General features: G+C 47.7%; 1 protein-coding gene across 1 annotated transcript in view; it reads right to left on the bottom strand.

Annotated features, from left to right (window-relative positions):
• Nucleotides 1-6,881: 6,881 nt before the first annotated feature.
• Nucleotides 6,882-12,012, bottom strand: part of LOC147662030 (RNA-binding protein 33-like) — a 123,537-nt gene continuing 118,406 nt past the window's right edge. Inside the window, exons 4-5 of the mRNA XM_086951171.1 lie at nucleotides 10,626-10,711; nucleotides 6,882-8,034 (exon numbers count right to left, since the gene is read on the bottom strand). Coding sequence (XP_086807297.1) covers nucleotides 7,623-8,034; nucleotides 10,626-10,711 — 498 coding nt within the window. The 3' untranslated portion in view covers nucleotides 6,882-7,622. The remainder of the gene's footprint in view (nucleotides 8,035-10,625; nucleotides 10,712-12,012) is intronic.

The following is a 12,012-nucleotide window of genomic DNA, read 5'->3' as shown; positions in this document are numbered from 1 at the left end:
GGGGTGTGAGGGTGAGGGGGTGTGAGGGTGAGGGGGGTGTGAGGGTGAGGGGGTGTGAGGGTGAGGGGGTGTGAGGGGGGGGGAGGGTGTGAGGTGTGAGGGTGAGGGGTGTGAGGGGGTGTGAGGGTGAGGGGGTGTGAGGGGTGAGGGGTGTGAGGGGGTGAGGGGTGAGGGGGTGTGAGGGTGAGGGGGTGTGAGGGTGGAGGGGTGCTGAGGGTGGGGTGTGAGGTGTGAGGGTGAGGGGGTGTGAGGGTGTGAGGGTGAGGGTGTGAGGGTGAGGGGTGTGAGGGGTGAGGGTGAGAGGGTGAGAGGGTGAGAGGGTGTGAGGGTGAGGGGGTGTGAGGGTGAGGGGGTGAGGGGGTGTGAGGGTGAGGGGGAGGTGTAGGGAGAGAGGTGAGGGGTGTGAGGGTGAGGGGGTGTGAGGGGTGTGAGGGTGAGGGGGTGTGAGGGTGAGGGTGTGAGGGTGAGAGGGTGAGAGGGTGAGAGGGTGAGAGGGTTGAGAGGGTGAGAGGGTGAGGAGGTGAGAGGGTGTGAGGGGTGAGGGGGTGAGGGTGTGAGGGGTGAGGGTGTGAGGGTGATGATGGTGTGAGGGTGAGAGGGTGTGAGGGTGAGAGGGTGTGAGGGTGTGAGGGTGAGAGGGAGGAGGGTGAGAGGGTGAGAGGGTGAGAGGGTGAGAGGGTGAGAGGGTGAGAGGGTGTGAGGGTGAGAGGGTGTGAGGGTGAGAGGGTGAGAGGGTGAGAGGGTGTGAGGGTGTGAGGGTGTGAGGGTGAGAGGGTGAGAGGGTGAGAGGTGAGAGGGTGAGAGGGTGAGAGGGTGAGAGGGTGAGAGGGTGAGAGGGTGTGAGGGTGAGAGGGTGTGAGGGAGAGGTGAGAGGTGTGAGGGTGTGAGGGTGTGAGGGTGAGGGGTGAGAGGGTGAGAGGGGGTGAGGGTGAGAGGGTGAGAGGGTGTGAGGGTGTGAGGGTGAGGGGGGTGAGGGGTGAGTGAGGGGGTGTGAGGGTGAGGGTGTGAGGAGGGGGTGAGGGGGTGAGGGTGAGTGAGGGGGTGAGGGTGAGGGGAGGGGGTGAGGGTGAGTGAGGGGGTGAGGGTGAGTGAGGGGGTGAGGGTGAGTGAGGGGGTGAGGGTGTGTGAGGGGGTGGGGTGTGAGGGGGTGAGGGGTGTGAGGGGGTGTGAGGGGGTGAGGGGGTATGGGGGGTGAGGGGGTGTGAGGGGTGAGAGGGGGGTGAGGGGTGGAGGTGAGGGGGGTGAGGGGGGGTGAGGGTGTGAGGGTGTGAGGGTGAGGGGGTGTGAGGGGTGAGGGTGTGAGGGTGAGAGGGTGAGGGTGAGAGGGGTGTGGGTGAGAGGGTGTGAGGGTGAGAGGGTGTGAGGGTGTGAGGGTGGTGAGGTGTGAGGGGGTGTGAGGGTGTGAAGGGTGTGAGGGTGAGAGGGTGTGAGGGGGTGAGGGTGTGAGGGTGAGAGGGTGAGAGGGTGAGAGGGTGAGAGGGTGTGAGGGTGAGAGGGTGAGAGGGTGTGAGGGTGAGAGGGTGAGAGGGTGTGAGGGTGAGAGGGTGAGAGGGTGAGAGGGTGAGAGGGTGAGAGGGTGAGAGGGTGAGAGGGTGAGAGGGTGAGAGGGTGAGAGGGTGTGAGGGTGTGAGGGTGAGAGGGTGAGAGGGTGTGAGGGTGTGAGGGTGAGAGGTTGAGAGGTGGAGGGTGGAGGGGGTGGGGGTGTGGGGTGGGGTGAGGGTGTGTGTGAGGGTGAGGGGGTGAGGGGGTGTGGGGTGAGGGAGGGTGAGGGGTGGGAGGGGGTGTGAGGTGTGAGGGGGTGTGAGGGTGAGGGGTGTGAGGGTGAGGGGGTGTGATGGGTGAGGGGGTGTGAAGGTGAGGGGGAGGGGGTGTGAGGGGTGTGAGGGGGTGATGGGGTGTGAGGGGGTGAGGGGGTGTGAGGGGGTGTGAGGGGGTGTGAGGGGGTGTGAGGGGTGTGAGGGGGGGTGAGGGGGGGTGAGGGGGGGTGAGGGGGTGTGGGGGGTGAGAGGGGGTGAGAGGGGGTGAGAGGGGGTGTGGTGGGGTGAGGGGGTGTGAGGGTGTGAGGGTGAGGGGGGTGTAGGGGTGAGGGGGTGTGAGGGTGAGGGGGTGTGAGGGTGAGGGGGTGTGAGGGTGAGGGGGTGTGAGGGTGAGGGGGTGTTAGGGGGAGGGGGTGTTAGGGGGAGGGGTGTGTAGGGGGAGGGGGGGGGAGGGGGTGTTAGGGGGAGGGGGGTGTTAGGGGGAGGGGGTGTGAGGGGGAGGGGGTGTGAGGGGGAGGGGGTGTGAGGGTGTGAGGGAGCGGGTGCGAGGATGAGGTGTGTGAGGGTGAGAGGGTTGTGAGGGTGAGGGGGGGGTGAGGGGTGTGCCCTGAGGAGGAAGACTGAGCTCAGACACTGAGGAGTACCTAAGTGGAAGGCTTGATGCCTCTGCCAATATCTTTAGAAGAAATTCAACAGATCACAGAATTTGAGGACTGCTTAAAGGTGGCCGTCCATGCAGTGAGAGGCGTGCGGTGGGCTTCCTTAGTAACAACTTATTCCAGAGGACTGGGGAAGTAAAACAAATTCAGAGGTCCCTCCTTCATGAACATTTATGAGCTTGCAAAAGGACACGGGGAAACAGGGCCTGACTAAAGCGCCTCCCGTCTAAAAAGGAACGTAAAGCAGAGGAACGTGCACAGCCCTGAGGCGGCCAAGCAGACCAGTTAAAGCTCTGCTTATGAAGCGGCATACCGGCCCCGAAGCGTGTTGGCTACACACAAAACCGTTACGTGGCAATAGCCCTCTGGTTTTAATTAAATCTGATGTACTCCGAATCTCGGTTCCATTTTAGCCCCGAGGCATCATATTTCCGACCACTAGTTGGCGGTGGAATGTTTGGAAGTTGGCGCGCGTTCAGGGATTTCGGAGTAAAATGATCGGCATTCGTTGCTGTCATTTAAAAGCAGACTTTATTTCTTCAGCCATCTCCCACTGCCTTTCTGATGCATATTTGCATGTTAAGGTCACAGAACAGCCTCCGCCTGTCTGCACCAAATACCTTAATAAGGGTAATCTGACCGGGCAAAGTGCTACTGAACGCGGCTTTAGCACAGATTGGCATCGGGACCTTCCAAGCTAAAACAGCAGCAGCTTTTTATTAATTTCTTTCGCTCGAAGACCCTAAAACAAACACACAATGCAAATCAACATCGTTAACGCGTTTCAAAAATGAATCCAACGTCCTCTGAAAATGTTAGAATCTGGTCAAAATTAAATTGCAATGCAAAAATAACACGCGAAGAACAAACGGCCCACCCACCTTCACCACTCGCTTCCCAACACCATGCAAGTATTCACAACAAATATGATCTATCCATTCCAATCCAATCCACCCTCACGCTTATGCACTCACCCATGCTGCCTCGGTTACTGCTGGCGCACTGGGGAATTCGCTACACATCTCCTTTAGTTAGGAAACAGATATGTAGAAGACCAGGAAAGGCCGGACATCCTAGATGTTTCATTATTCGTTCTTCTGTAGGTCAGTCGGTAATACATGTCTCGTCACTGCGCATGCGCGTTTGAGCCTTTGAGTTCCTTTGGGCGGGCGGGACTTCCGTCTTCGGAAGTCCCGCGCACGCGCCCACGGAGTGCCTGAAAGCAGGGCTCCCATGCCCGAGGGAGAGCCCCGGCTACAGAAGTCCCGAATGGCGTTAAGTGTGGCTTAGTTCTAGGGGGGAGGGGAGTGCGCTTGTGTGTGTATGTGTGCGATGGCGGCGGGGGGAGGGGGGTCTTTGTATGTGTGCGTGAGTGAGTGTAGGTGCGCTGGTGTGTGTGTGGGGGGGTCTCTGTGTGTGCGTGTAGGTGCGCTAGTGTGTGTGTAGGTGCGGCGGCGACGGGGGGGGTGGGGTGTGCCTGTGTATGCGTGTGGCTGGGTATGTGCACATGCGTGAATGTGGGTGCGCGTGCACGCAGTGAAATCCAGCAAAAGAGAAGCGCGTGGCACTTTCTTGTCCTTCATTCCCCCGAGTCAGGCAGCAATAAGTCTCCAGCCTGGACGCATCCTTCGGATGCTAATTCCAGGCAAGACCTAAAAAGGAACGTGGTTGCTTAAAGAGAAAGCAACTAATGTAAAAGCCTTATCAAATAAATTGCTGCAACCAGCGGTAAAGTGAGGAAGGAGCATTTTTCAAAGATAAGGTGCAGTGTCCATGATCGGGCTGTCGGGAAAACAGGGTGGGATAGGGAAGGCCTGTGGTGCTTGCAACAGCAGCTAGAATAAAGACATTAAAGAAAATAGTGCTGGAAGACTGTAGATAAAACAGACTGTGTAACAACAGAAGTAAAAAGTCCAGTACTCAATGGGAGATTACAAATACAGACAAGGTGGTTCGAAGGAGGGACTACTATTCATGAATCAAAAGCAACCATTCAGCAAAGACAGTAACTGGAGTCAACTGAAAAGATGGGCGGAAAATGGGCAGAGCTTCAAGTCCATACCTAAATACAGAAACACCACTCAGCAATTATTACTAATGCAGTGGTGACAAAAGCTCATTACGTTTCTTTCTTCCAGCTCCTTCACATTGCTGCAGTTAAGAGAGCATGGAAACAGGTTCCATTTTGCCGGAGACTAGAACAACCTTTGGCTGGGACCGGTAGAAACCAGTAAGCACTCAAAGTTGCTTTGCTGCAAACCTGCGATTTAAAATGCCAAAATACTTGCTACCTTACTTTTAAATCTGTTTGACAACTGATTGGAACAAGTAGTTAACATTAATGAACTCTAGCCCCTCCCATGCTCATGACGAGCTCAGCTCGTCATGAGCCACGATTCTTGTGTGCTCAGACCTTTAGAACGCTCGCACGCTGGGCAAATTCCCCTGCTGTGCGAACGGCTGGGCAAATTCCCCTGCTGTGCGAACGTTCTAAAGAAACGGGTGTGGTCATGACGAGCTCAGCTCGTCATGAGCACACGAGCATTGTGCTGCATGACTAGCTGAGCTCGTCATGAGCACGGGGCGCTGTGTGCGCCCTCCCTCCCCCAAGCACAGTGGGGGAATGTGTCCAGCAGGGAAGGGGCTAGTGAAGAATGAGACCGAGTAATGAGCATAAGCAGTAGAGTAGGTCTAGTTGCAGTAAAATGGGTCTGTGTGATGCGGCTAAAACAAAAATGAGCAGAACTAGAGAAGCAGTGATTTATAGGCCATCTGGGTGAGCGTCGACCAGGTTAAGTCTAATTTCATATTGTGTTTTAACTGCAGTACAGACCCTTGTGGCTACAGGTGTCAGTATGTATTCCATTGAACATGGTTAGGTGTCCAAATCGAACGGGGCAAAAAGAAAAAAAAAAAGGAATGATCATCCGTAAAGTCTTTTCTCTTGGGGCACCAACAAGTGGTATCTCTTGCCTCATTTAATTCAGCTCCTTATTCCCTGCCTTGTGGGGTCTCTCAAGGTTCCTCTCAATCAACTACTCAGTTTAACCTTTATGTCACACCACTCGATCCTCTGATTAAATCTTTTGGTCTGTCTCTGGCATCTTGTGCCGACAACACACAAATATTAGTCTCTCAGGCGAGAAATTAAATGTATTCTGGAAACACAGGTAATAACTGCATGAGTGCCGTAAGCAGATAGATGACTAATAATTGCCTGAAGCTTAACTCTTCAAAAACAGCAGTCATCCAGTCCCGCCATTATGCAACTGGAATCGTCTCCCCTTGGAGTTGAAAGCAGCATCCCTGTCTTGCTGCTTTTAGGAGGCATCTCAAAACTTGGCTCTTTAATCAGTGATCTACCTCTATTACCTTTATCAGCTTTATCCTGGTCACTATAGGACCAAGAAGCTTCCGGGCATTTGCTCGCTTTATAAGTCACTTCAATAATTTATTTCTTGGTGGACTCACAAACAGGAGGTTAAACAGTAAGTCAAATTAATATGTCTAAGGATGGAATTGTCAATAAAAGGATTCACACTCACAGGATAGACAATGCTGGATACTTAACACATGGATACAGACACAACAGTCCTATTTCAATTAATGTGTTTTGACCTGAGCCTCTTCTTAGAAGACTTCTAGCTGGATGTAGTGGAGCTAAATGCATATTGTCCACACGAGAGGAGTAAAAGTATGGTGAAGCAGTAAAATTTAGCTTGTCGTATTAAATGAGGGCGACGGAAGGTCAGCAAGGCATTTGTTCTGAATGTTTTAACAAGTAATTATTAAACAGTTACTGCCAAAATCCTCACAGTACACAACTTCCAGAAACAAGAAATATGTAATAAAATGCTAACTATGGACAGATATTTTTATTTGTCGGCGGGAAAGCAACTTCAAAGGTGTTAATATATTTTGTCATATTTTACAGTCTTCATGTTAAACACTAAACAACTACAAAAGCTAGACAATCAGTTGCAATACGAATGCCTGTACCCATTTCACTGAATCATAGCTAATAAAAGAACAAATGTAACAGATTAACGCCTATCTTATTACAATGCTAACAGATGAACATGTTTTGAGTAACGTATACAATGTTTGACTTTATTACGTCTGGACTCTCAGACTACTTAAGCGATTTTGCCACAAAAAAATAAAATTAATTAATAACATAACAGAGGGGCTTTTGGTCAGCAAGCTTGATCGACTGGCCCTTTTAAATGTTATTCATATTTTGCACCAGTTCACAGCATCGTAGTGGCAATGGGTAAGCCCACTTGTCTCCTCCACTAATACCAATAATGTGCATGACACAAATGGAAGGCTTGATATTCAAAAATATCACTAGTAAAACAGCCACTTTAGAAAATGTTTCTTTAATTTGAGAGTTTTTTTATTCTTAGTATATGGTGGACTCATTACAAAGACTACATGTTTTCTTATTTGTTCTTTTTATTTTGTGACACATGGTTGAGATGAAAACATAACCATTGCACAACTGAAGGCCAAGCCAATTGGCTTTGCTAATGCTGGTTTGTATTGTTTTCACCACCTACAGACTTTCTCAAGCCGCTAGGTCTCACAAGTGTGCAGACAATAACAGGGCCCCTAGCTTAACTGGAAACTAAAAAAACACACATTTGTGCTCACAATAATAAACCAGGTTATTTTTGCTTGACATTTTGTATAGGGATATTTTGTATCTTGCCGAGCAGAAAATCTACAAGTAGCTAAACAAATTGCATTTACTGACCATTCAGAGCGGCTGTACCTTTTAATGCATGGTTTTACACTGGACACATTATCCATGTGACATTCTGTAAACTAACCTTGGATCTCTTTATCCAGTGTTGGTCCGTTTTCTGTTATAGAGAAAGGACCAGGACATCAATCACTCTGCAATATTAGCGCCTTAAAGATGTCATTGGGAGTTAAAAAATCGTTTCACCTTTGAAGGACTTAATCAGATACTATCTAGAGCCCAAATAAAAGCTTTGCATTAAGTACTTCTAACAATTGGCAGCATATCCAGCCACACAAAGCTGTTTTCTTCTACAAGGATACAATCCTCAAGGTCATGATTGTCGGTTGCCTATTGACATGACAAAGGAACACTGCCTACCGCCAAACAAGCTGTCAACATAAAGTTTGTCACAGCCCAGATAAAGGAAATAGCAGCCATTGATAATGGGTCTAATTTTCACCAGTCCCAAGGGAAGCAACGAGATTTCAAATCAGCGTAAAAAAGACGAGCACAAAAAGCTCTGCTATCTGTTTGCACACAATAGAAAAGACTCACTGGAAATTCGTCCAGAGGTTCATTGATTTCAAGGACCAGCGCCTCATCAGTGTCAATTTCTTCCTCCTCTTGATCCTCAGCATATTCCATTAGCTCTTCTGTCAACTCAGCTGCATCTGTGCCTTCGTAGTGCCCTTCGGTGTACTCTTCAGCATACTCTTCCGGTTCTTCCAATTCTTCATAAACAACTTCATCCTCGCCATCATCCAATTCTGGATCAGGTGTTGGAGATTGGTCATTCGTACTCTTGGACAGTTCAAATGATGCAGTCATACCACTTGTGGCGTTTAGACTGACTGTAACCACCTCAGAGCTGTGAAAAATATATCAAACAGATTACAACAGTTCGGGGATAGTCTGTCAAAAATACATTTATGAAAAAATTGTTTCAAGTAATACATTTTTTTCACTGTACAATGACCATTCAGGGCGATTTATATACAATCTAATGTGCAAGTATTTACTGTCATGTTTATGTCTCAGAAAATTAAGGTTATTTCTATATATATTTTGACAAGAAAGAGACTAAACAAACAAACGCACAGCCATCTGTGCAGTGGTGACAATAGAACATTTAAACCTGCATTTGTACTTGGAAAAGTCACAACCAAGATTCATACACATTTTTCTCTCCTGTGACTGTTACTCCTATCCAAGTTTGCCATACCGCTCGGTACTTTTCCGTCTCTAGTCCATCGGTCTTCTCCTACTCCACCTGTCCCACTCTTCACACTCAGCACCCTCATCACCACTAAACAGCTCCATATTCCTGCTCCACTAGTTGAATGACACAACCACGTTTTCCTTTCCCAAACGTTCCTTAACAACGCAGGTAGAAGATCGAATGCATCTGTAACACACATTTCATTTACAACACAAGTCGTTACAACAACATGCCTAAGGGAGGGTGCTGGACTTTGGAATAGTATAATTTACTAATCTAAATTCGGTCCCAGCAAAACTAGGGAAAGCGTTGGATTTTAAAGTCCAACAATGCTTTACTGAATGCATGCCGTCGTAAAGTCTTGCGTTGTAAATGGAATGCGTGGTTCAGACACATTCGTTGTTCTTCCTGGTTGCACAGGCAAAACGTTGTTGGGTGGTCGTGGTAGTTGCAGTTTTCCTGAAATGATGAACAAGAGCAATTCTTTTAACAAAAGGATTAGGTATTGAAACTGCGTCTATTTGGCTCCAGTCGTTCTGTTCGAGCATTACTTTTGAAAATAATTACTGAAGAAAGTCTGTTGGCAAATACGTAAATTTAATAGGAGCCTTTATATATCAGTTGTGGGATTTCAGCAGAAGTCTGACATCAGTCTCACAAACCCTTCTTGTCACAGTCAAACAAGCTCTGGTGAAGGTCTCTTTACAAAAGGATCTTTGCTCTGGAACAGCCTGTACATTTAAGGCCAGGGAATGGCGCCTGAAGTTTTGCAACTTCATTAGAACCCTTTTCTTCCGATTAGCTTATGCAGCTACATTAGATCCTCTGTTCTGGACTCTTTAGACCTCCGGCTAGCCAGATGTCTAAGAACATGCCCTCCATTCGGCCATGTAGTGTTTGGTACATGTCACTTGCTTGCCCAGCTTACTGCTTTTCCATTGTGTAACTAATTGCTTGGAGTTTTGAAATTCTCTTGGAGCACCTTAACTGCCACGCTTATCATCTAGATAATGTGTAACACTTGTTGTTTGCTTCTGTTACCACCCAGCACTCGGAAGGAGCTCCCAGGTGCATGAGCTTTTAACCAATTCAGTAAATAAATACTGGTCAAAGGTAGCAGCACACAGGTGTGTTTTTGCCTGATGTCGTTTGCTGCTGCTTTCCCACTGACACTTGTAAATAGTATTTTTTTCTTCAGGTGTTTGCACTATTTACTGCTTAGATACACACTTGTGTGTGTGTGTGGGGGGGGAGTATTCATTTAGCACATGCCTGTTTCCTCTTCTTCAAAGTCTCCTTGGGATGATAAATGCCAAACGTTACCGTGGCGGTATTGTATTTGAACACAAACAAGGGACATGTGAAATGGCTTTTTATTGCAATTTCATTTACTGGCATGTATAAAAATTAGAAAGGATAAAGGTGAAAACTGTAATGCTAGTAAGGGGGATGAGGTATGAGGAGAAGAGACTGAGATAACGCAGGAGCAGTAGGTGCCTCGACCGCTGAACATTGTGTGGCCTTTGTAACGACATGCGTTAGGTAAAGCGGCGTTGGACTTTAATTGTAATCGTAAATTATACTATTAAGTCCGGCGACCCCTAAGGCAAGTATTTGTAACGACTTGCCCTGTAAATGGAATGCTTGGTTCAGACCTATTTGTTGCACTGCCCGCTTTACCGAATGCATGGGAAAGGAAAGTGTGGTTAAGCCATACAGCCCTCATTTCATGATGTATACATGCTTTTAGTCTGGTGAACTACGGATTGCCACCGAGGAGGGAGGGTCACTAAATCACCCAACACTCCTTTGAGATTCATGTAATTTTTCAGTAAACTCATAGTAAAAATTAGAAAACTTTACTAAATTGGTCACCGCTATTGGAAGCTCTCAGAACCCCACAAGTGTAAAGGTATTGCCCGTTAAATTTATGCAGAACGTAAAGCATTTCCTCTTTACACGAACGTTGGGGTGCTAGGGTGAGCTCACCAGTAGACTACGGATTGCTGTTAGTTTCGAGTCTATGAACAATTTGACAGAAGCCAATACAAGCAAATAGTTTATAAATACAAATGGTTTTAGATTGTATTGGGTATTTAGCTAATGCCACTTTGCATTTGAGGCCTCAACGATCATGAAAAAATTGTGTTTCAGAGTATGTCAAAAACATTACAGGAAACAGATGGGCGCAAATACAAACAGTGGTTTACTAAAAACACTATATAAGTAATTATTGTTACCTGAAGCTCGGCTGCTGTTCTTGCTCCTCTTCATCACTTTGCAAAAGATCATCATTGAGATCTTCATCAGAGTAATCAGACTGGTTCTAGGTTTAAAAATAAAGGACCGAGTAATTCAGATTTGCAAAACTATTTAGAATGAAGTACATAAAATTCATTTTTTGACAGGTGCTAAGAGATGTAAACCTTACGCAGGTCAGAGTAGATATGTTCATAGAGAGCTCTTCTAAAGATGGAGTTAAAACTTAGAGTTACATTACTGAAAGAGATTACGACGACACAAGAGGGTCAGCCATCTGTAACTTGCAAGCTACCACGGAAATCCTGCTGCCACAAACAATGAAAGGGTTTCTACATAGATTTGATAACAAATTTGCCCAGTTGCGAGTATGTCAGAGGAACTGCAACATCATGCAAGGAGCTGACGACTGCACACTGGACAGCGCTCATGAAAGTGGGCTGCTGACAATCCAGGAAAGAAAGAAGACACCAGGGATTTACCCCAGTTAACTCCCACCAGCCCACGCCACACACTTTAAACCCAAGCCATAAAAAAGGGAGACAACAATGTGAACCACAAAAGAAGAGGGCTTAATGATAGCAACAATGATTCGTGGATGCAGTGGAGAAAATTATGTGTGGAGGAGATGGAGGGTAATGAAGCAGAGGCGAAAGCCTGATGAGCTAGGGATATCTGCCATCGAGCTAAAGAAGTTGAGGCACAAAGTGAAAAGGGAACCTGCCAGGCAGCTCTGCAGGAAAACCTTCTGCCCCCATTCCAGAAACGTCAGTGCCCCGGGCACCCACAAGATAAGAGGATATGCTGTCAAAAAGCACTATGGAATAGCCCGAACCTACATGTAGGCAGGATCTCACTATATAGGGTCCCAATAACTAAAGTCAGCGATTGGACCACCCCAAATTCACAGAATATCCCGCTAACATGGCCCTCTCAGATGTGCAACAAAATGTGGCGACTTGATACAAAGCGATCTGTGTAGTGGAACAGTAGCTTCAGCGCCCAAGGATTTAATAAATACTGAAGAGTGCACACTTCCTGGGTCACTGCTGTAGTGGAGGCAAGCCATTCAAAATCCTGGATGTAAAGGACAGCAGACATGGCACACCAGTTTCAATCTGAAAGTTCATTCAAAATGAACAAGCAGTGGCCAATGTCCCTACTGCTAGGTGTCCAATGATCTTGCACTCTGGACTCTACCTGGGGGCATGAGGAACAGGACAGAAAAAGTCAGGCAAATAAAATGCATAAGTATGTGATGAACTCTAAAACGATCAACTTAGAAAAACTGGTTCTTTGCAACCCCCTGCCACGGAACTAAACCATTGCTGCTGAAACACAAGAGTGTTTTAGGCTACCTAAGAATCT

This window comes from Lissotriton vulgaris, unplaced genomic scaffold (genome assembly GCF_964263255.1).
Source record: "Lissotriton vulgaris unplaced genomic scaffold, aLisVul1.2 SCAFFOLD_1338, whole genome shotgun sequence".
Taxonomy (NCBI): domain Eukaryota; kingdom Metazoa; phylum Chordata; class Amphibia; order Caudata; family Salamandridae; genus Lissotriton; species Lissotriton vulgaris.
The sequence above is the reverse complement of the archived record's forward strand: the minus strand, read 5'-3'. Positions and strand labels throughout refer to the sequence as shown.